General features: G+C 43.0%; 1 protein-coding gene and 1 non-coding gene across 14 annotated transcripts in view; both read right to left on the bottom strand.

The window, feature by feature from the left end:
• NUP210L (nucleoporin 210 like) overlaps positions 1-25,119 on the bottom strand; it is a 161,088-nt gene that overhangs the window by 37,581 nt on the left and 98,388 nt on the right. For 11 of the 13 annotated variants that reach the window (XM_034936276.4, XM_034936263.3, XM_055113456.2 and 8 more), the window contains 4 exons: positions 24,173-24,235; positions 23,631-23,810; positions 15,689-15,769; positions 15,469-15,600 (listed from right to left, as the gene is read on the bottom strand). In XM_034936276.4, the coding sequence (XP_034792167.1) occupies positions 15,469-15,600; positions 15,689-15,769; positions 23,631-23,810; positions 24,173-24,235 (456 nt within the window). Of the gene's footprint in view, positions 1-15,468; positions 15,601-15,688; positions 15,773-23,630; positions 23,811-24,172; positions 24,236-25,119 lie in introns of all 13 variants that reach the window. The other 2 variants (XM_055113455.2, XM_055113469.2) reach the window with 1 other exon arrangement.
• Positions 9,329-9,435, bottom strand: LOC112438278 (U6 spliceosomal RNA). The gene has a single exon (XR_003026733.1). It is a non-coding gene; the product is annotated as a U6 spliceosomal RNA (small nuclear RNA).

The raw sequence follows: 25,119 nt of genomic DNA, 5'->3' as shown, positions 1-25,119 counted from the left end.
CCTGGCCTCAAGCGATCTGCCCACCTCAGCCTCCCAAAGTGCTGGGATTACAGTTAATTTTTTGTTTTTATTTTTAATCTTTGTGGCTACGTTGTAGGTATACATATTTATGGGGTACATGAGATACTTTGATACAGGCATAGAACCTGTAATAATCACATCAGGGTAAGTGGGGTATGCATCACCTCAAGCACACTTTAAGTTGAAACCTTTTTTGTTTTTTTTTTTTGAGACAGGGTCTTGTCCTGTTGCCAAGGCTGGAGTGCAGTGGTGAAATCATGGCTTCCTGTGGCCTTGACCTCCTGAGCTCAAGCAATCCTCCCACCTCAGCCTCTCAAGTAGCCGGGACCACAAGCATGTGCCACCATGTGCCAATTAGCCCAGCTAATTTAAAAAAAATTCTTTTTTCTAAAAACAGGGTCTCCCTACATTGCCCAGGCTGGTCTCAAACTCCTGGGCTCAAGTGATCCTCCTGCCTCAGTCTCCTAAAGTGTTGCAATTACAGGCGTGAGCCACTGTGCCCAGCTGCATTTATCCTTTCTGTGTTACAGACACAATTATACTCTTTTAGTTATTTTAGTTTATTTTGAGATGGAGTCTTGTTCTGTTGACCAGTTTGGAGTGCAATGGCATGATTTCGGCTCACTGCAACCTCCGCCTCCCAGGTTCAAGCAATTCTCCCTGTCTCAGCCCCCCAAATAGCTGGGATTACAGGCGCCTGCCACTATGCCCGACTAATTTTTGTATTTTTAGTAGAGATAGGGTTTCACCATGTTGGCTAGGCTGGTCTCGAACTCCTGACCTCAGATGATCCACCCACCTTGGCCTCCCAAAGTGCTGGAATTACAGGTGTGAGCCATTGCACCTGGCCTAGTTATTTTAAAATATACAATAAGTTATTGTTGACTGTATTCACCCTGTTGTGCTATCATATACTAGATCTTATTCATTTAATCATTTAATCTAACTATATTTTTGTACTAATTAAGCATCCCCACTTCCCTCCCACCCACCCACTACGCTTTCCAGCCTCCAGTAACCATCATTCTACTCTGTCTCCATGAGTTCAATTGTTTTCATTTTTAGCTCCCACAAATAAGTGAGAACATGCGAAGTTTGTCTATCTATACTTGGCTTATTTCACTTAACATAGTGTCTCCAATTCCATCATCCATGTTGTTGCACATGACAGGATCACATTCCTTTTTTTTTTTTTTTTTTTAGACAGGGTTTCGTTCTGTTGCCCAGGTTGAGTGAGTATAGTGGCACAATCATGGCTCATTGCCACCTCAGTCACCAGGGCTCAAGTGTTTCTCCTGCCTCAGCCTCTCAAGTAGCAGGGACTACAGGCATGCACCACTGCACCTGGCTAAATTAAAAACAAATTTTTTTTTTGTAGAGACCGAGTCTCACTATGTTGCCTAGGTTGGCCACAAACTCCTGGGCTCAAGCCCTCCTCCCACCTTGGCCTTCCAAAGTGCTGGGATTACAGGTGTGAGTTACGGCGCCCAGCCATCTCATTCCTTTTTTATGGCTAAGTTGTACTCCATTGTGTATATACACCTCATTTTCTTTATCCATTCATCTGTTGATGGACACTTAAGTTGCTTCCAAATCTTGGCCATTGTGAATAGTGCTGCAATAAATATGAGAGAGCAGATACCTCCTTGATATAATGATTTCCTTTCTTTTGGGTATATGTCTAGCAGTGGGATTGTTGGGATCATATGGTAGTTTTATATTTAGTTTTTTGAAAACCTCCGAACTATGCTCCATAGTGATTGTACTAATTTACATTCCCATCAACAGTATATGAGGGTTCCCTTTTCTCTACATCCTTGCCAGGATTCATTGTTGCCTGTCTTTCAGATATAAGCCATTTTAACTGGGGTGAGATATCTCACTGTAGTTTTGATTTGCATTTCTCTGATGATCAATGATGTTGAGCACCTTTTCATATACCTGTTTGCCATTTGTATGTCTTTTTTTTTTTTCGGTAGGGGTGGAATACATTCTCCCTCTGTCACCCAGGCTGGAGTGCAGTGGTGTGATCTTGGCTCACTGCAACCTCTGCCTCCCAGGTTCAAACGACTCTCCTGCCTCAGCCTCCTGAGACATACAGGCCAGGTGTGGTGGCTCATGCCTGTAATCCCAGCACTTTGGGAGGCTGAGGCAGGTGGATCACCTGAGGTTAGGAGTTCGAGACCAGCCTGGCCAACATGGCAAAATCCTGTCTCTACAAAAAATACAAAAATTAGCCAGGTGTGGTGGCATGTGCCTGTAGTCCCAGCTACTCCAGAGGCTGGGACAGGAGAATGGTGTGAACCTGGGAGGTGGAGCTTGCAGTGAGGCGAGATCACACCACTGCACTCCAGATTGCGCCACTGCACTCCAGCCTGGGCGACAGAGCAAGACGTCTCAAAAGAAAGAAAGAAGAAAAGAAAAGAAAGAAAGAAAAAAAGAAAGAAAAAGAAGGAAGGAAGGGAAGGGAAGGAAGGAAATATCTATTCCAATCTTTTGCCCATTTTAAAATCTGATTGTTATATTTTTTTCCTGTTGAGTTGTTTGAGCTGCTTATATAATAGATGTTAATCCTTTGTTAGATGGATAGTTTGCAAGTATTTTCTCCCATTCTGTGGGTTGTCTCTTCACTTGGCTGATTGTTTCTTTTGCTGTGCAGAAGCTTTTTAATTTTATATGATCCCATTTGTCAATTTTTGTTTTGGTTGCCCATGTTTGTGGGGTATTACTCAAGAAATCTTTGCCCAGTCCAGTGTTCTGGAGAGTTTCCCCAATGTTTTCTTGTAATATTTTCATACTTTGAGGTCTCAGATTTAAGTCTTTAATACATTTTGATTTGATTTTTGCATATGGCGAGAGATGGGGTGTAGTTTCATTCTTCTGCATATGGATATCCAGTTTTCCCAGCACCACTGACTGAAGAGACTGTTTTTTCCCCAATGTATATTCTTGGCACCTTTGTTAAAAGTGAGTTTCCTGCAGGTGTATGAATTTGTTTCTGGGTTCTCTATTCTGTTCCATTGGTCTATATGTTTGTTTTTATGCAAGTGTCATGCTGTTTTGGTTACTATAGCTCTGTCATATAATTTGAAGTCAGGTAATATGAGTCTTCCAGTTTTATTCTTTTTGCTGAGGACGGCTTTGACTATTCTGTGTCTTTTGTGGTTCCATATAAATTTTAGAATTTTTTTTCTATTTCTGTGAAGAATGTCACTGGTATTTTGATAGGGACTGCACTGAATCTGTAGATTACTCTGGGTAGTATGGGTATTTTAACAATATTGATTCTTCCAATCTATGAACATGGGATATCTTTCCATTTTTTGTGTGTCTTCTTCATTTATTTTATTTATTTATTTTTTTGAGATGGTGTCTAGCTCTGTCCCCCATGCTGGAGTTCAATGGCATGATCTCAGCTCACTGCAACCTCTGCCTCCTGGGTTCAAGCAATTTTCATGCCTGGCCATGAATAATCTTTTTAATGTGTTGTTAAATTCAGTTTGCTAGTATTTTCATGAGGGTTTTTGCATCAATGTTCACCAGAGATCTTAGCCTTTAGTTTTCTTTTTTTGATAGGTCTTTGCCTGTTTTTGTTATCAGGGTAATACTGGCCTCATAGAATGAGTTTAGTTGTATTCTCTCCTCCTCTATTTTTCAGAATAGTTTGAGTAGGATTGGTATTAGTTCTTCTTTAAATGTTTGGTAAAATACAGCAATGAGACCATTAGGTCCTGGGCTTTGCCTTGGTGGGAGACTTTTTTCTTTTTTTGAGATGGAGTCTCACTGTGTCACCCAGGCTGGAGTGCAGTGGCATGATCTTGGCTCACTGCAACCTCTGCCTCCTGGTTCAAGTGATTCTCCTGCTTCAGCCTCCCGAGTAGCTGGAATTAGAGGTGCCCACCACCATGCCCAGCTAATTTTTGTATTTTTAGTAGAGATGGGGTTTCTTCATGTTGGCCAGGCTGGTCTGGAACTCCTGACCTCAAGTGATCCACCTGCCTTGGCCTCCCAAAGTGCTGGGATTACAGGAGTGAGCCACTGTGCCCAGACTGCTTTGCTGGGAGACTTTTCATCATGGCGTTGATCTCATTACTTGTTATTGGTCTGTTCAGGTTTTGGATTTCTTCATGGTTAAATCTTGGTAGATTGTATGTATCTAGGAATTTATCTATTTCTTCTAGGTTTTCCAATTTATTGGCTCATAGCAGCCTTAATGATCCTTTGAATTTCTGTGGTATTGGTTGTAATGTCTCTCTCTCTCTCTCTTTTTTTTTTTTGAGATGGAATCTTGCTCTGTTGCCCAGGCTGGAGTGCAGTGGCACAATCTTGACTCATTGCAACCTCTGCCTCCCAGGTTCAAGTGATTCTCCTGCCTCAGCCTCCTGAGTAGCTAGGATTACAGGTGTGTAACACCATGCCTGGCTAATTTTTGTATTTTTAGTAGAGACAGGGCTTCACCATGTTGGTCAGGCTGGTCTCAAACTCCTGACCTTGTGATCTACCCGCCTCGGCCTCCCAAAGTGCTGGGATTACAGGCGTGAGCCACCACGCCCGGCCAATGTCTCTTTTTCCACCGCTGATTTTATTTATTTTGGTCTTCTCTTTTTCTTAGTCTGTCTAAAGGTTTGTCAATTTTGTTTATCTTTTAAAAAAATGACTTTTTGTTTTGTTGATCTTTTGTATTCTTTTTCATTTCAATTTCATTTATTTGTTCTGATATTTATTATTTCTTTTCCTCTACTAATTCTGGGTATGGTTTGCTCTTGCTTTTGTCGTTCTTTAAGATGCTTCATTAGGCTTTTTATTTTAATTTTTTCTACTTTTTTTTTTTTGAGATGGAGTTTCACTCTTGCTGCCCAGGCTGGAGTGCAATGGCACGATCTTGGATCACTGCAACCTCCACCTCCCGGGTTCAAGCGATTCTCCTGCCTCAGCTTCCCGAGTGTCTGGGATTACGGGCACTTGCCACCACGCCCAGCTAATTTTTTGTATTTTTAGTGGAGACGGGGTTTCACCATGTTGGCCACACTGGTCTCGAACTCCTGACTTCAAGTGATCTGCCCACCTGGGCCTCCTAAAGTGCTGGGATTACAGGTGACCGGCCTCTACTTTTTTTTGATGTAGGCACTCTTTGGTATCAACTTTTTTCTTTTTTGGGGGGATGGAGTCTTACTTTGTCACCCAGGCTGGAGTGCAGTGGCATGATCTCGGCTCATTGCAACCTCTGCCTTTCAAGTTCAAGCAATTCTCCTGCCTCAGCCTTCCAAGTAGCTGAGATTACAGGTACCTGCCACCGCGCCTGGCTAATTTTTTGTATTTTTAGTAGAGACAGGGTTTCACCATCTTGGCCAGGCTGGTCTTGAACTCCTGACCTCGTGATCCACTGGCCTCGGCCTCCCAAAGTGCTGGGATTACAGGCGTAAGCCACCGCGCCTGGCCTATGAACTTTTTTCTTAGTACTGCTTTCACTGTATCTCATAGGTTTTGTTGTGTTTCCATTTTCATTTGTTTCAAGAAATTTAAATTCTTAATTTATTCATTGACCCACTGGTCATTCAGGAGCATATTGTTTAATTACCCTGTGTTTGTATAGTTTCCAAAATTCCTCGTTACTAATTTCTAGTTTTATTCCATTGTGGTCAGAAAAAACACTTGATATAATTTCAGTGTTTTTAATTAATTAAAAAATTTATTTATTTAATGTATAGGACAGTTGGAACGTGTGTGTGTGTGTGTGTGTGTGTGTGTGTGTGTGTGTGTGTATAACTTTTTTTTTTTTTTTTTTTTGGAGTTTCACTCTTGTTGCCCAGGCTGGAGTGCAATGGTGCGATCTTGGCTCACTGCAACCTCTGCTTCCTGGATTCAAGCAAGTCTCCTACCTCAGCCTCCTGAGTAGCTGGGATTACAGGTGCCCACCACCGTGCCCAGCTAATTTTTGTATTTTTAGTAGAGATGGGGTTTCACCATGTTGGCCAAGCTGGTCTCAAACTCCTGACCTCAAGTGATCCACCCGCCTTGGCCTCCCAAAGTGCTGGGATTACAGGCATGAGCTACCGTGCCCAGCCAGAACATATATATTTTTAAGAGACAGGGTCTCGCTTTGTTGCTCAGGCTGGAGTGCAGGGGCACCATTATAGCTCACTGCTGGCTTGAATTTTTTGGACTTTTTTTTTCTTTTGAGACAGGGTCTCACTCTGTCACCTAGGCTAGAGTGCAGTGGTGCAATCTTGGCTCACTGCAACAACCTCTGCCTCCTGGGGTGAAGCCATCCTCCCACCTCAGCCTCCTGAGTAGCTTGGACTACAGGTGCATGCCACCACACCCAGCTAATTTTTGTACTTTTTGAAGAAATGCGGTTTTGACATGTTGCCCAGGCTGGTCTCAAACTACTGAACTCAAACAATCTGCCCACCCTGGCCTCCCAAAGTGCTGGGAATTACAAGCAAGAGCCACAATGACTGGCCAAAATTTTTTTAATTTTTAAAAACTTGTTTTGTGGCCTGTCATATTGTCTATTCTTGAGAATGAGCCACGTGCTGAGGAGATGAATGTGTATTCTGCAGCTGTTGAATAAAAGTTCTGTAAATATCTATTAGATCCATTTGGTCTATAGTGCAGAGTAAGTCCGAAGTTTCTTTGTTGATTTTCTGTCTGGATGACCTGTCCAATGCTGAAAGTGGGTTATTGAAGTCTCCAGTTAATGTTGTGGGGTCTGCCTCTCTCTTAAACTCTAATATTATTTGCTTTATATATCTGGGTACTCCAGTATTGGGTGCATATATATTTATAATTGTTATGTCCTCTTGCTGAATTGACCCCTTTATCATTATATAATGACCTTCATCTCTTTCTATAGTTTCTGTCTTGAAATCTATTTTGTCTAATGTAAATATAACCATTCCTGCTCTTTTTTGGTGCCCATTAACATGAAATATCTTTTTCCATCTCTTTATTTTCAGTCTATGTGTGTCTTTATAGGTGAAGTGTGTTTATTGTAGGCAACAGATTGTTGGATCTTATTTATTTATTTTTTAAATCCTTTCAGCCACTCTATGTCTTTTATTTTATTTTATTTTTTGAGATGGAGACTTGCTCCTCGCCCAGGCTGGAGTGCAGTGGCGTGATCTCAGCTCACTGCAGCCTCTACCTCCTGGGTTCAAGCGATTTCCAGCTAATTGTTGTATTTTTAGTGAAGACAGGGTTTCACCATGTTGGCGAGGCTTGTCTCGAACTCCTGGCCTCAAGTGATCCACCCAACTCGGCCTTCCCAAAGTGCTGGGATTACAGGCATGAGCCACCATGCCCAGCCACTCTATGTCTTTTAAATTGGAGCATTTAGTCCATTTATATGCAATGTTATTATTGATAAATAAGAACTTTTCCTGCCATTTTGTTATTCATTTTCTGGTTGTTTTGTGGTCTTCTCTTCCTTTTTTCCTTCCTTCCTGTTTTCCTTTTTGTGAAGGTGATTTTCTCCAGTGGTATGTTTTAATTTCTTGCATTTTATTTTTGTTTATCTGTTTTGGTTTATTTTATCTTTTGAGACAGGGTCTTGCTATGTTGCCCAGGTTGGATTACAGTGGTGCAATCTGGGCTCACTGTGACTTCTGCCTCCCAGGCTCAAGAGATCCTCCCACCTCAGCCTCCTGAGTAGCTGGGACTAGAAGTGCACACCACCATGCCCAGTCAATTTTTGTATTTTTGTAGAGACAGGGTTTTTTCTTTTTCTTTTTTTTTTTTTCTTTTTGAGATGGAGTTTCGCTTTTGTTGCCCAGGCCAGAATGCAATGGCACAATTTCAGCTCACTGCAACCTCCGCCTCCCAGGTTCAAGCGATTCTCCTGCCTCAGCCTCCTAAGTAGCTGGGATTACAGGAATGCACCACCATGCCTGGCTAATTTTTGTATTTTTTTAGTAGAGACGGGGTTTCACCATGTTGGTCAGGCTGGTCTCAAACTCCTGACCTCAGGTGACCTGCCTGCCTTGGCCTCCCAAAGTACTAGGGTTACAGGCGTAAGCCACCATGCCCAGCAGAGACAGGGTTTTTTCATGTTGTCTAGCCTGGACTTGAACTCCTGAGCTCAAGCAATCCACCTGCCTCAACCTCCTAAAGTGCTGGGATTATAGGTGTGAGCCAACGTGCCTGGCTTCTTGTAGGTTTTTTTGATTTGAGGTTACAATAATGCTTGCAAATAACATCTTATAACCTGTTACTTTAAACTGATGACACTTAACACTGGTTGCATAAACACACAAACTAACAAACAGGAAAGAGAAAACTAATAAAAACTCTGCACTTTATCTCTCCTGTTTTTTAACTTTTTGTCATTTCTATTATATCTTATTATATTGTCTTTGTCTTGAAAATTTGTAGTTATTTTTAGTAGGTTCATCTTTTAGTCTTTCTACTCAAGATACGAGTAGTTTATACACCACAATTACAGCGTTATAATATTCTGTGGTTTTCTGTGTACTTACTATTACCAGTGAGTTTTGTATCTTCAGATGATTTCTTACTGCCCATTAATGTCCTTTTCTTTCAGATTGTAGTATTCCCACTAGCATTTCTTGTAGGACAGGTCTGGTATTGATGAAATCCCTCAGCTTTTGTTTTTCTGGGAAACTTTTTTTTTTTTTTTTTTAGATGGAGTCTTGCCCTGTTGCCCAGGCTGGAGTGCAATAGTGTGATCTCAGCTCACTACAACCTCCGCCTCCCGAGTTCAAGCGATTCTCCTGCCTCAGCCTCCTGACTAGCTGGGATTACAGGTGCCTGCCACCACACCCAGCTAATTTTTGTAGTTTTAGTAGAGACGGGGGTTTCACCATGTTGGCTAGGCTGGTCTCGAACTCCTGACCTCAGACAGTCCACCTGCCTCGGCCTCCCAAAGTGCTGGGATTACAGGCATGAGCCACCGCACCTGGCCTGGAAACTCTTTATTTCTCCTTTGAAGGATAACTTCACTGGATATACTATTCTAGAATAAAAGTTTTTTCCTTCAGCACTTTAAATATGTCATGCCACTCACTCTTGGCCTATCAGATTCCCACTGAGAAGTCATCTGCCAGACATATTGAGCTCCTTTGTATATTGTTTCTTTTCTTCTGCTTTAGGATCCTTTCTTTATACTTGACCTTTGGGAGTTTGATTATTGAATGTCTTGAGGTAGCCTTACTTGGGTTAAATCTGCTTGGTGTTCTATAACCTTCTTACATTGGAATATTGATATCTTTCTCTAGGTTTGGGAAGTTCTCTGTTATTATCCCTTTGAATAAACTTTCTACCCTGATTTCTCTATCTCTACCTCTTAAAAAATATAGAACACTTCACGAATTTGCAGGTCATCCTTGCGCAAGGGACATGCTAATCTTCTCTGTATCATTCCAATTTTAGTAGGTATGTTGCCAAAGTGAGCACTACTATTTTTTTTAGAAACGGGATCTCGCTCTATCTATCACTCAGGCTGAAGTGCAGTGGTACAGTCATAGGTCACTGCAGCCTGGAACTCCTAGTCTCAAATGATCCTCCTGCCTTAGCTTCCCAAGTAGCTGGAACAACAGGCATGCACCATGATGCCTGGCTAATCTTTCCTTGTTTGTTGTAACAATAAGGAAAATGTATGTTGGAAATAGCTTTCTAGAAGAACTAGAGGAGCTGGGTGTAGTGGTACACCCTGTAATCCCAGCTGCTTGTGATGCTGAGGCAGGAGGATCGCTTGAGCCTAGAAGTTTGAGATCATCCTGGGCAATATAATAAGACCTTGTATCAAAAAAAAAAAAAGAAGAAAAGAAGAAAAAAGAAAGAATAAAGGAGAAAGAAGGAAGAAGAAGGAGGAGCAGCAGAAGAGGAGGAGGAGGAGGAGAAATAGTGTACAAGAGATTGTTTTCGTAGTGATTTCTTTTCATAGTCCCAGCAGCATAATTACCCCTAAAGTAACCTCTGTTTGTAGTGTTCAATTAATTCTGGCAAGCCTCCCTAAGATTCTTTCTTTCTTTTTTTTTTTTTTTGAGATGGAGTCTCACTCTGTCGCCCAGGCTGGAGTGCAGTGGCGTGATCTTGGCTCACTGCAAGCTCTGCCTCCCAGGTTCACGCCATTCTCCCGCCTCAGCCTCCTGAGTAGCTGGGACTACAGGCGCCCGCCACCACGCCCGGCTAAATTTTTTTTTATTGTTTTTACTAGAGGTGGGGTTTCACCATGTTAGCCAAGATGGTCTTGATCTCCTGACCTCGTGATCCGCCCGCCTCGGCCTCCCAAAGTGCTGGGATTACAGGCGTGAGCCACCGCGCCCAGCCAGATTCTTTCTTATGTTACCTCAAAGTCAAATTTTTTTACGAAAGAAGAATGGAAATGGTGGAAGCAGTTTCCTTTTTGTGCCTTTTTTTGAGAGACAGGGTCTCACTTTGTCTTCCAGGCTGGAGTGCCGTGGTGCAAACGCAGCTTACTGCAAACTCAACCTCCTGGGCTCAAGTGATCTTCCTGCCTCAGTGTCCCAAGTAGCTGAGACTACAGGTGTGTGCCACCACACCTACCTAATTTTAAAACTTTTTTAACAGATGGGGTCTCATTATGTTATCCAGGCTGGTCTCAAACTCGTGGGCTCAAGTGATCCTCTCACCTCAGCCTCCCAAAATGCTGGGGTAACAGGCGTGAGCCACCGAGCCTGGCCTTTGCCCTACTTCTCTCCTATCCCAGTTTCTACTGTCTGAACCAATTTTGTTTGTTTGTTTATGTATTTATGTATGTATTTATTTACTTATTTTATGTGACAGAGTCTCTGTCACTCAGGCTGGAGTACAGTGGTGCAATCTCAGCCCACTACAACCTCTGTCTACCAAGTTCAAGTGATTCTCATGCCTCAGCCATCTGAGTAGCTGGAATTACAAGCATGTGCCACCGCACCTGGTTAATTTTTTTATTTGTAGTAGGGACGGCATTTCACCATGTTGGCCAGGCTGGTCTAGAATTCCTGACCTCAAGTGATCCACCTGCCTCGGCCTCCAGGTGTGAACCACTGCGCCCAGCCCACACAGAAATATACTAAATGAAAACTAAAAAAAAAAAAAAGAAAAGAAAAGAAAAAAAAAACTGGCTGACCATCTTCCCACTTGCCTCTCTTATCATTACAGGCTAGACTGGATAGCGAGGATTAGAACTTGATAGACTTCTGATAATAGGGAAGGCAGGACCACCACTAAGGCAAATATTGAAGTAGGCATTTCAGGTCCTGTGTTCCCTGCCTTCTTGCTGTTCACAACCCTCAAAACTTTCCTTCTAGTGCTCTAGAATTACGACAAAGTCCCATGTTCCAAAATCACCTTTCCCCAGTCCCCTACACACACAAAAAAATCCCATTTCCTTTGTGCAGATTTCAATCAGTTATCTGGAAGAGTCTCATGCTAAAAAATGAGTGGTTTATAATTGTTTAATCCAAGTGAACCTCTCAATGTTGGCATTTCCACAGTGTAGGAAATCTACCCATTGGAGCAAGAAGGCCTTTCCCTCTCTCTCTCTCTCTTTTTTTTTTCTGAGACAGGGTCTCACTCTGTTACCCAGGCTGGAGTGGAGTGGTGCGATCACAGCTCACTGCAGCCTTCACCTCCCGGGCTCAGGTGATTCTCCCACCTCAACCTCCCTAGTAGCTGGGACTACAGGTGCATGCCACTATGCCTGGCTAATCTCATGTGTGTTTTTTGTAGAGACAGGGTTTCACTCTGTTGCCCAGGCTGGTCTTGAACTCCTGAGCTCATGCGATCCACTCACGTCGGCCTCCCAAAGTGCTGGGATTATAGCTGTGAGCCGCCGCACCCAGCCCATGAAGGCCTTTTTGTTGTTGTTGTTGTTGTTGAGACGGAGTCTTGCTCTGTCGCCCAGGCTGGAGTGCAGTGGCGCAATCTCTCCTCCCTGCAAGCTCCGCCTCCTGGGTTCATGCCATTATCCTGCCTCAGCCTCCTCAGTAGCTGGGATTACAGGTGCCCGCCACCATGCCCGGCTAATGTTTTTGTATTTTTTAGTAGAGACGGGGTTTCACCATGTTAGCCAGGATGGTCTTGATCTCCTGACCTCCTGATCCACCTGCCTCGGCCTCCCAAAGTGCTGGGATTACAGGCGTGAGCCACCGCGCCTGGCCTTTTTTTTCTTGAGACAAGGTCTCGCTCTGTTGCCCAGGCTGGAGTCCAGTGGTGCAATCTCGGCTCACTGCCTCTTGGGTTCAAGGAATCCTCTTGCCTCAGCCTCCTGAGTAGCTGGGATTACAGGTGCATGCCACTATGCCCAGCTAATTTTTGTATTTTTGGTAGAGACGGGGTTTCGCCATGTTGCTCAGGCTGGTCTTGAACTCCTGGGCTCAAGTGATGCACCCACCTTGGCCTCCCAAATTGCTGGAATTACAGCTGTGAGCCACCACACCCAGCCCATTAAGACCTTTTTTTTTTTTTTGAGACAGGGCCTTGCTCTGTTCCCCAGGCAGGAGTCAAGTGGTGCAATCTCAGTTCACTGCAACTTCTGCCTCCCGGGTTCAAGGAATCCTCCTGCCTCAGCCTCCTGAGTAGCTGGGATTACAGGTGTGCGCCACTATGCCCAGCTAATTTTTGTATTTTTGGTAGAGACGGGGTTTTGCCATGTTGCTCAGGCTGGTCTTGAACTCCTGGGCTCAAGTGATCCACGCGCCTCGGCCTCCCAAAGTGCTGGGATTAGAGGCGTGAGCCACTGCACTCCGCCTTTTTTTTTTTTTTGAGATGGAGTTTCACTCTTGTTGCCCAGGCTGGAGTGCAATGGTGTAATCTCAGTTCACCACAACCTCCACCTCCCGGGTTCAAGCGATTCTCCTGCCTCAGCCACCCGCGTAGCTGGGATTACAGGCATGCGCCACCACACCCGGCTAATTTTGTATTTTTAGTAGAGATGGGGTTTCTTCATGTTGGTCAGGCTGCTCTCGAACTCCCAAACTCCCGACCTCAGGTGATCCACCTGCCTTGGCCTCCCAAAGTGAGCCACTGTGTAATTACAGGCGTGAACCACTGCACCCGGCTTTTTTTTTTTTTTTTGAGATAGAATCTCACTTTGTCGCCCAGGCTGGAGTGCAGTGGCGTGATCTCGGCTCACTGCAACCTGCACCTCCTGAGTTCAAGCCATTCTTCTGCTTCCGCCTCTCAAGTAGCTGGGATTACAGGTTTGTGCCACCACACCCAGCTAAATTTTGTATTTTTAGTAGAGACGGGGTTACACCATGTTGGCCAGGCTGGTCTCAAACTCCTGATCCCAAGTCTGCCTCGGCCTCCCAAAGTGCTGGGATTACAGGCCTCATGAAGGCCTTTCTATTGCCCATTTCATTACCCAATTTGCCTATGCTAGATCTGAGGCAGGAAAAGAAAAAATCTGTGTGGCTCTCAATTATTTCTTCTGCTAGAGAAAAGAGTGATGCTTTACATAAAAAAAATTAAAGAAAGGGAGAAGCAGAATAGAGGCCAAGGCCTAGCCATTCCCTCCTTTCACACACTCCTGTCTGTTATTCAAGAAAAAAGCCCGCTGGGCATGGTGGCTCGTGCCTGTAATCTCAGCACTTTGGGAGGCCGAGGTGGGTGGATCACTTGAGGTCAGGAGTTTGAGACCAGCCTTGCCAACATGGTGAAACCCCGTCTCTACTAAAAATACAAAAAATTAGCCGGGCCTGGTGGCAGGCGCCTGTAATCCCAGCTACTCAGTAGGCTGAGGCACAAGAATCGCTTGAACCCAGGAGGCGGAGGTTGCAGTGAGCCGAGATCGTACCATTGCACTCCAGCCGGGGCAAAAAGAGGGAAACTCTGTCTCAAAAAAAAAAAAAAAGAAAAAGAAAAAAGCCAAATCCTTACATTAAATTGCATCAAACTAAGTACAGTTCCATTCTTCCACAATTCCAGTATAACTAGACTCTAGGAAGTCACAGACAGAAGATCTAACCACTAGAGTTTCCTTAAATTATAGATTAAGGATATTTTTAGAAAGATTACAAATTTTTTTTTACTTTTTCCAAAGTTCTCTTTTCTTTTTAGCTGGCTACCGAAATATCCTCCTAATTCTAGCTCCTGTAACCCCTCTATTATCTCCCAAGATATAACTCTAATTCTTTGTTCTCATGAGCACTGAATTGTGACCTACTGGGTATCACGGCCCCATGTCCTTTTTCCTAAGGTAAAACCCAGACCTAGCTGGTTGCCACTGTACTCAGACCACCTTGGGTGAGTTTCATTTAGGTAAAATTTGTCGGCAGCAAACTTTACATAGTTTCTGCCAAACTTGCTTTTTTTTTGTCTTTTTCAGGTTTCAGTGTGAGGTTTAATACTACATGCATCAAAACATCAAAGCTTTTTTTCAGAGAAATATACTCTCAAGTTGAACTGTGGATATCCTAGATGTCTATCCTGAGGTCTTCTGTGGTTCCAGACACAGCAGGTAGTGAATTGGGAGGAGCCAATACCACCAGATACCAAAGGGAACCACGGAGGGGCAGTTTAATTAATCACTGTTCTTAAATTTGTCGTTGATATAAGACACCCAGTCCAGAATCAGCTGCCCAGTTGATAGGCGACTACAGCTCCGTGGTACCCATGGTGCCTGACATGGGAATCCAGTTCTTCCCCAATTCCAAGTAGGGTGGGCTGGGAGCGTGCTAAACAAAGCAATGCCACCTACAGCCCTCTACATTTGCTTTTCTTACTATTAATGTAATCACCCAGCATGTAGCACAACCATGATTATGAATATAATCAAATGTGTCTGAACATGATAAAAAATAAAAATTGTATATTTAAACTCTATGCATATACTTTATATTCATAGTGTTACTCATCTAACATAGTCATCTGCTCACAAATACAACATTACAACAACATTAATAAATACAATATTAAAAGAAAGATCACTTTTGAGAGCTCTTTCCAGCAAAAAATAAAAATAATCATACAGTATTATCTGCATACTCAAATTTGGATTCTTTATTGCTTTGCAGGTTTCCAGAGTTCAGAGTTCAGAGAACAGTAGGAAAAGTAAATAAGTAATAATATTGTGTAGTTTAGGGAGTGAGTAATCAGTCTAAAACTTATGATAGGGTGAGCATGGTGGCTCACGCCTGTAATCCCAGCACTTTGGGAGGTCACAGTGGGTGGATCACCTAAGCTCAGGAGCTCAAGAACAGCCTGGGCAACAAGGCAAAACCCCATCTCAACAAAAAAATACAAAAAATTAGCCAGGCATGATGGCATGTGCCTGTGGTCCCAGCTACTCGGGAGGCTGAGGTGGGAGGATCACTTTAGCCTAGGAGGTGGAGGTTGCAGTGAGCTGAGATTGCACCACTGCACTCCAGCCTGGGGGACAGAGTGAGACCTCATCTCAAAACAAAAAGAAACTTATGATAAATTAAAATAAATTTAATATCAAGATCCCTAAGATAACACAATAAATAGGCAAATTCTTACCTCTGAATGCCTGGGCACTAGATCCAATACATCCCTTTTGCTCATAGACCAGTGGAATGTGAGCCCAGGATTAGCATTGCTGAAGGAGAAAGGGGTCTGGGTACTGGTTACTCCCATGACATAAACTGGCATCTGAAAATAAATAGCAGCATTGTGCTATATATTCTGCCCAGTTGCAATTATCAGAATAATGAGCCCTGAACAGAGCCATCATACTGACCTTGGTAGCTGTGATGAGCCGAGTTGCAGCTGCAAGGATCCTAACAGCCCTTAGCTGAACAACTTCAATCTGTACTTCATCCTGCTTAACAGGGTGGAGAGCAAGCTTAGGCTAAGAGGGAGTTTCTGTGGGGTGGACAGAGATGCTTTTGATAACTAGTTTGCTATTGTTTTTAACATTCAGTAAAAAACCTTGCCCATGCTTATTGCAGCACTATTCACAATAGCCAATATTTGGAGCCAACCTAAGTGTCCATCAACAAACAAATGGATAAAGAAAATGTGGTACATATGTACAACAGAGTACTATTCAGCCATAAAAAGAATGAGATCCTGTCATTTGCAACAACATGGATGGAACTAGAGATCATTATGTCAAGTGAAATAAGCCAGGCATAGAAAGACAAAGACAAACTTCACATGTTCTCACTTATATATTTATGGGAGCTAAAAATTAAAACAGTTGAACTCATGGAGATAAAGAATAGAATGATGGGCTGTGCATGGTGGCTCACGCCTGTAATCCCAGCACTTTGGGAGGCCAGGTGGATCACTTGAGGTTAGGAGTTCAAGACCAGCCTGACCAACATGGTGAAACCCATTTCTACTGAAAATACAAAATTAGCTGGGTGTGGTGGCACGTGCCTGTAGTCTTAGCTACTTGGGAGGCTGAGGCAGGAGAGTCATTTGAATCCGGGAGGCGGAGGTTGCAGTGAGCCGAGATCATGCCATCGCACTCCAGCCTGGGCAACAAGAGTGAAACTCCGACTCAAAACAAACAAAAAAGTAGAACAATGGTTACCAGAGGCTGGGAAGGGCAGTGGGTGGGTAGGGGGGCTATGGGGATGATTAATGGGCACAAAAATATAGTTAGAATGAAAAAGGGCTAGTATTTGATAGCACAGCAGGGTGACTACAGTCAACAATAACTTATTGTTTATTTAAAAATAACTAAAAGAGTATAATTGGATTGTCTGTAACATAGAAAGGATAAATGCTTGAGGTGGTGGATACCCCCCATTTACCCTGATGTAGTTAATATGCATTGTATGCCTATATCAAAATAACTCATATACTGTTGGGAATAGGCCCCCAAATCTGGCCATAAACTGGCCCCAAAAATGGCCATAAACAAAATCTCTGCAGCACTGTGACACATTTGTGATGGCCATGATGCCCACACTGAAGGTTGTGGGTTTACCAGAATGAGGACAAGGAACACCTGGCCCACTCAGGGTGGAAAACTGCTTAAGGCGTTCCTAAGCCACAAACAATAGCATGAGCAATCTGTGCCTTAAGGACATGTTCCTGCTGCAGATAACTAGCCAAAGCCCATCCCTTTGTTTCATGTAAGGAATGCTTTTAGTTAATCTATAATCCATAGAACCAATGCTTATCACTGGCTTGCTGTCAATAAATATGTGGGTAAATCTCTGTTCATGGCTCTCAGCTCTGAAGGCTGTGAGCCCCCTGATTTCCCACTCCACACTCTATATTTCTGTGTGTGTGTCTTTAATTCCTCTAGTGCCACTGGGTTAGGGTCTCCACGACTGAGCTGATCTCGGTAAGTGGTGCCCATACGTGGGGCTCCAACCTAGGTCAAAGGGTCATTGGAGCGACGGTTGGAGAACATGGAACTAAGCTGGAGGACACCTGAGTACTCTTAAGCAATCCCTGTGGTGAGTAAGAAGGGGAGCTTGGAAGCATCAGGGTAACAATGGAACAAGTGTGGGCTCTAGTTTGTTCCACCTTGGAACATTTTCACACTGATGATGTGGAGGAAGGAAAGTATATCGAAATAACAGAAGAGGTGAAAGAGCAGGTTTGTTTGCCAGCTAAAGCTAAAGTGGCAAAGAGGAAGAGGTTCATCCCTACCCTTCTGCACCCCCTCCTTATTTTGAAGAAAAAGAGTGGCCTGACCCTCCAGATCTTTCTTTTCCGGAGGACACTGGGCAAAAAGTAGTTGCCCCAGTGACTGTTCAAGTAGCGCCTCAAGCAACCGCTCTCAGTTCTATTCAGGCAGGAATCCAGCAAGCTAGAAGAGAGGGTGATATAGAGGCTTGGCAGTTCCCTGTTAGGATACACCCCCCAGATCAACAAGGAAATATTATAGCTATGTTTGAGCTTTTTCCTTTTAAAATACTTAAAGAGTTTAAACAGGCCATTAATCAGTATGAGCCACGTGTATGCCCGAAGTGTAAAAAAGGAAAACACTGGACTAATCAGTGTCACTCTAAGTTTGATAAAGATGGGAAACCGATTTTGGGAAATGCCATGAGGGGCCTATCCCGGGCCCTGTTCCAAACCAGGGCATTTCTGGCTCAGGCCACTCCCTCACCCCTGTACAATGTCTGTCCCCCACCACAGCTGGTAATGCCGCAGTAGATTTATGCTGCACAAAAGCTGTGAGTCTTCTGCCTGGGGAGCCCCAGCAAAAAGTACCTACGGGAGTCTGTGGACCCTTGCCAGCGGGGATGATAGGATTACTTCTAGGTAGATCTAGTTTAAATTTAAAAGGAGTGCAAGTACATACAGGAGTCCTTGATTCGTATTACAGTGGGGAAATTCAAATTGTTATATCTACTTCTGTTCCCTGGAAAGCAGAGCCAGGAGAGTGTATAGCACGGCTCTTGATTGTGCTGTATGTGGAAATGGGGAAAAGTGAAAAACAAGAGGATTTGGGAGCACAAATAAACAAAGCAAAGCAGCTTACTGGGTGAATCAAACTACTGATAAACATCCTCCCTGTGAAATAACTATTCAGGGAAAGAAATTTAAAGGTTTGGTAGATACAGGAGTGGACATTTCAATCATTTCTCTACAGCACTGGCCATCTGTGTGGCCAATTCAACCCGCTCAATTTAACATAGTTGGAGTTGGTAAAGCCCCTGAAGTATATCAAAGTAGTTATATTTTGCATTGTGAAGGGCCCAATGGACAACCTGGGACTATTCAACCAATTATAACTTCTGTACCTTTAAATTTGTGGAGAAGAGATTTATTACAACAATGGGGAGCACAAGTTCTAATTCCAGAGCAATTATATAGCCCTCAAAGTCAACATATGATGCATGAAATAGGGTATGTCCCTAGTATGGGACTAGAAAAATATTTGCAGGGTTTGAAGGAACCGCTTCAAACAGAAAGAAAAGTTCCTGCCAAGGGTTTAGGATATCATTTTTGATGGCAGCCATTGTTAAGCCTCCAGAATCTATAGCTTTAAAATGGTTAACAGACAAGCCAATTTGGATAGAACAATGGCCGTTAAGTAAAGAGAAACTGGAGGCTTTAGAGGACTTAGTTACTGAACAATTAGAAAAAGGACACATAGCTCCAGCATTTTCCCCTTGGAATTCTCCAGTCTTTGTTATTAAGAAAAAATCAGGTAAATGGAGAATGCTGACAGATCTTAGAGTCATTAATTCAGTTATACAACCTATGGGGGCATTACAGCCAGGACTGCCTTCTCCTGCTATGATTCCAAAAAACTGGCCTTTAATGTCATAGATTTAAAAGACTGTTTCTTTACTATCCCCTTAGCTTAGCAAGACTGTGAATGGTTTGCATTTACAATTCCTGCAGTAAACAACCTGCAGCCTGCTAAGCGTTTTCATCGGAAAGTGTTGCCAGAAGGCATGTTAAACAGTCCAGCAATTTGCCAGAAGTATGTAGGGCAAGCAATTGAACCTACTCATAAAAAATTTTCACAGTATTACATTATTCATTATATGGACGATATACTTTGTGCTGCCCCCACTCGAGAAATATTACCCCAATATTATGATCATTTACAAAATTCGATTTCTTGCACTGGTTCAATTATAGCTCCTGACAAAATTCAGACTACTACTCCTTACTCCTACTTAGGGACCTTAGTAAGTGACACTACAATAGTGCCACAGAAAGTAACCATATGTAGGGATCAATTGAAAACATTAAATGACTTTCAAAAATTACTAGGGGACATTAATTGGATATGACCTGCTCTAGGCATTCCTACCTTGCCATGAGTAATCTATTTTCTATCCTTAGAGGAGATCCTAGTCTCACTAGCCCTCGACAATTAACAAAGGAGGCTGAGGCAGAGTTACACCTGATTGAAAAGCAAGTCCATAAAGCTCAAAAGATAGAATAGATCCAGAGAAGACTCCAGATTTGCTAATGTTTTCAACTCAGCATTCACCTACTGGTGTTATTGTCCAAGAGCAGGACTTCGTAGAATGTTTTTTTCTTCCACATACTAATTCACAGACTCTAACTCCTTATTTGGATCAAATTTCTACCTATGATAGGAAATGGGAGAACTCAGATTGTCAAATTACATGGATATGATCCCAGAAAAATTATTGTCCCTCTCACGAAGGCATAAATACAGCAAGCTTTTATAAATAGTCTTTCTTGGCAAATCCATTTAGCTGATTTTGTGGGTATTCTCAATAATCATTTTCCTGAAACAAAATTATTTCAATTTTTGAAATTAACTAATTGGATTCTCCCTAAAATAACTAAATTTAAACCAATTGAAGATGCTGAAAATGTCTTCACAGTTGGGTCTAATAATGGTAAAACTTCTTATTCTGGCTCAAAAGGTAAAGTTTTTCAGATGCCCTATACTTCAGCTCAAAAAGCAGAGCTTGTAGCTGTAATTGAGGTATTGACTGCTTTTGATATGCCTATTAATGTGAGTTCCAGTTCTTCATATGGGGTACATTCTACACAGTTAGTTGAAAATGCTCAGCTACAATTCCACACTGATGAGCAACTGATGACTTTATTTACCCAATTGCAAATAGCAGTTAGGAGTAGAATGCACCCTTTTTACATCACTCACATTAGGGCTCATGTAACTCTTCCAGGACCTTTAACTGAAGGGAATCAAATGGCTGATTGCCTAGTTGCTACTACAATATATAATGCTAGACATTTTCACAATTTTTTTTTTGAGATGGAGTCTTGCTCTGTTGCCCAGGCTGGAGTGCAGTGGCGTGATCTTGGCTCACTGTAAGCTCTGCCTCCTGGGTTCACACCATTCTCCTGCCTCAGCCTCCCAAGTAGCTGGGACTACAGGCACCCGCTACCACACCCAGCTAACTTTTTTATTTTTATTTTTAGTAGAGATGGGGGTTTCACTGTGTTAGCCACGATGGTCTCGATCTCCTGACCTCGTTATCCAACTGCCTCAGCCTCCCAAAGTGCCAGGATTACAGGTGTGAGCCACTGTGCCTGGCCGATACTTTCACAATTTAACCCATGTTAATGTCTCTGGTCACAAAGCACAGATACAGCATTACCTGGAAAGAAGCTAAAACTATTATCCAGCGATGCCCAACTTGCCAGATGGTACATTTCTCATCTTTTACAGCAGGAGTTAATCCTCAAGGATTGAAAACTAATTCTCTTTGGAAAATGGATGTCACACATGTTCCCTCATTTGGGAGACTAGCTTATGTACATGTATGTGTGGACACCTTTTCTCACTTTTTCTGGGCTACAGGCCAATCAAGAGAGTCTTCTGCCTCTGTTAAACATCACCTTTTGCAGTGTTTCCTGGTGATGGGCATTCCAGCTTCTATTAAAACAGATAATGCCCCAGGCTATAGTAGCCAAGCTCTAGCTACATTTTTCTCTATATGGAATATTAAACACATTACTGGTATCCCATATAATTCTCAAGGACAAGCCATAGTGGAAAGAATGAACCTCTCCCTAAAATAGCAGTTGCAAAAGCAAAAGGGGAGAAACAGGGACTACGGGACCCCCGTATGCAACTGAATCTAGCATTATTGACTTTAAATTTTTTGAGCCTGCCTAAAGGCCAGATGCTATCAGCAGCTGAACAGCATCTACAGAAACCAGCTGCAAAGACAGAAGCAGAACAATTGGTTTGGTAGCGAGATCCGTTAGCAAAAAGTTGGGAAATAGGTAAAATAATAACTTGGGGTAGAGGTTATGCTTGTGTTTCTCCTGGACCAAATCAACAGCCGATTTGGATACCATCACGACACCTGAAACCTTATCATGAGCCAGATGCTGAAGAAGAGATTCTGGGAGAAACCCGAGGATCCCCTGGTTGCAGCCATGTCAAGACTGATGCTGAGGAGGACCCCAACTGTCATGAGCAACACCCGTCGAACACAGCCACCTACCCGGGGACAGATCAAGAAGCTGTCAAAGATGGAGGAAGAAAACCTGAGGAAAGTGGGACAACCAGTCACAATGAGTAATTTAACAATAGCTATGATAGTGGTGATCACCGTTGCTGTGAGTATTCCTTCAACAAGGGCTGACACAGAGAACAATTATACTTATTGGGCATATTTATCAATCTTGGCTGGCAATAATACCTGGATGTAATCACTCTATGACGCAGTTATGCATGCTTTCTGATCTCAGTATTTACCATAATAAATCTGCTCCTCTAATTGAGGCATACCGCCCTCAAAAACCTATTCGTAAACGGAATTGAATCTGGCCAGAAATAATGAATGTACTTGTTTGGGAAGATTGCACTGCAGAACAGGCAGAGATGCTGCACAATCATTATTGATTGGTCCCCAAAGGGGATGTTTAGCATGAATTGCACCTCCCAGTCTGTGTGCCATAGCCACACTATGTTCAGCTGGTCTGAACAAAATGGTCAGATGGTAGAAATGATAAGAAGTATGGCAAGAGTTCCTACTATCTGGAAACATGGCAGTATAGTGGCACTTCAACCTCAAATGATATGGCCCGCTCTAGGGGCTAAACATAAGGATTTGTGGAAACTATTAATGGCTCTTAGTAAGATCCAAATTTGGGAAAGAATAAAAAAGCATCTAGAAGGACACTCCGCAAACTTGTCTTTGGATATTGCAAAATTAAAAGAACAAATATTTAAAGCATCCCAGACACACCTGACCTTAATGCCAGGAACTGGAGTGCTTGAAGGAGCTGCAGACAGATTAGCAGCTGGTAACCTGTTAACATGGATAAAAACACTTGGAGGCTCTGTGATTTCGATGATGATTGTGCTTTTAATCTGTGTTGTTTGTCTTTGTATAGTCTGCAGATGCAGATCCTGACTTCTGCGAGAAGTAGCTCACCATGATAAAGCCGCCTTTGCTTTTATTGTCTTGCAAAAATAAAAAGGGGGAACATGTTGGGAACAGGCCCCCAAATCTGGCCATAAACTGGCCCCCAAAATGGCCATAAACAAAATCTCTGCAGCACTGTGACATGTTCGTGATGGCCATGACGCCCACACTGAAGGTTGTCGGTTTACCAGAATGAGGGCAAGGAATACCTGGCCCACCCAGGGCGGAAAACCACTTAAGGCATTCCTAAGCCACAAACAATAGCATGAGCAATCTGTGCCTTAAGGACATGTTCCTGCTGCAGATAACTAGCCAAAGCCCATCGCTTTGTTTCCCGTAAGGAATGCTTTTAGTTAATCTATAATCTATAGAAACAATGCTTATCACTGGCTTGCTGTCTCTAAATATGTGGGTTAATCTCTGTTCATGGCTCTCAGCTCTGAAGGCTGTGAGCCCCCTGATTTCCCACTCCACACTCTATATTTCTGTGTGTGGGTCTTTAATTCCTCTAGTGCTGCTGGGTTAGGGTCTCCACAACCAAGCTGGTATTGGCAATGTACCCCATAAATACATATATTGTTATGTATTACAAACATTTGGAAAAAACTTATTAGATAGACATATTTGTTTTTCTCTTCTTCAAAGCATTCTTTAAGGATGGGGACCATATCTTATAACAGTGCCAAGTACTCTGTGGGGTTTTCACTAAAGATGACATTTTCCATGCCTGGTTGACAGAATGCCAGGTGGGGGCACTCTAAGGCTTTTCCTGGGCTGCTGACACCCTCCTCATTACCACTGCCTCCCTATCTCCCACAGTATGGTTCCTCAATAGAAGAATAGAAGCAGAGCAGAGCAAATAACCAATACCTGAGAAAACACAATGACTTTGCCAGTATCTTCATTTACTGTCTGGATGGTGCCATGAACCACAGCTGTGCCAACAATCTTCCCTGTAACTTGCCCCCTCCTATTAACAACAGCCACGGTCTGATTACTGATGGAGAAGTGAATGATGGATTGGAGCTGGGGGCCACCTTCAGACATTACCTGGAATTTAAATATACCATTGAATGCCTAGAACATGAGGGAGAAATCATGTCTCTTTTCCCAAAATTTTGTCCAAGCAACTTGACTTCTTCATCTTCCCCCATTTCTTGAACAACATATCCCATATCAACTCAAACGCAGAAGAAATGGAAGTAGTGCAAATGATCCATGGGATTCCAAGAGAGTTTTTATATGATGTACATCATAGGTCAGGGAAAATACTAATCTTGTTCTTTATCAGATCCACTAGTACTTGGGTGAGAGTAAATAAGAGATCAATAGGAAGAGAGGTGTGTGTGTGCGAGAGAGAGAGAGAGGTAAGGAGAAAAGGTAAATCTTATTTTTTCTGCCTGTAAGTTCACCTGCATCATATTCATTGGAATCAGTGTCATTTTCTCTGGAAGAAGTCTGAATGGAGCAAACACCTTGAAGGAGAAAACCAAAAGGACAACAGTAACTAACTAGAGTCAATTTTATAACATATCATGGTCATTTAAATTTTTTTTTTTTTTTAGACAGAGTCTTGCTCTGTTGCCCATGCTGAAGTGCAGTGGCATGATCACAGCTCACTGCAGCCTTGAACTCCTGGGCTCAAGCAATCCTCCGGCTTTGGCCTCCTGAGTGGTTGGGACCAGAAGTGTGCACCACCATGCCTGACTAATTTCTTTCTTTCCTTTCCTTCCTTTCCTTCTCTTTCTTTCTCTTTCTTTCTTTCTTTCTTTCTCTCTCCCTCTCTCTTTCTTTCTTTCTTTGTCTCTCTCTCGCTCTCTTTTTTTTTTTGAGAAGGAGTTTCGCTCTGTCACCCAGGCTGGAGTGCAGTGGCGAGACCTCAGCTCACTGCAACCTCCGCCTCCCAGGTTCAAGTGATTCTCCTGCCTCAGCCTCCCAAGTAGCTGGGATTTCAGGCACCTGCCACCATGCCCAGCTAATATTTTGTATCTTAGTAGAGACAGGGTTTCACCATGTTGGCCAGGCTGGTCTCAAACTCCTAACCTCAGGTGATCCACCTGCCTCAGCCTCCCAAAGTGCTGGGATTACAGGCGTAAGCTACCACGCCTGTCCATGCCTGACTAATTTCTTAATTTTTTGCAGACATGGGGTCTCCCTATGTTACCCAGGGTGGTCTCAAACTCCTAGGCTCAAGTCATGCTCCTGCATCAACCTCTCAAAGTGCTGGGATTACAGGCATGAGCCACCAAACCCAGCCCATCATGATCTTATTCTAAGGAAAACTCTTAATTATCTACCAAAAAGTTACACACAAAGATATGTAATTTTATGTGTAATAGCAAAAAATTTAAAAGTATTT

This window comes from Pan paniscus, chromosome 1 (genome assembly GCF_029289425.2).
Source record: "Pan paniscus chromosome 1, NHGRI_mPanPan1-v2.0_pri, whole genome shotgun sequence".
Classification (NCBI taxonomy): domain Eukaryota; kingdom Metazoa; phylum Chordata; class Mammalia; order Primates; family Hominidae; genus Pan; species Pan paniscus.
This window is presented reverse-complemented; position numbering and strand designations above follow the sequence as displayed.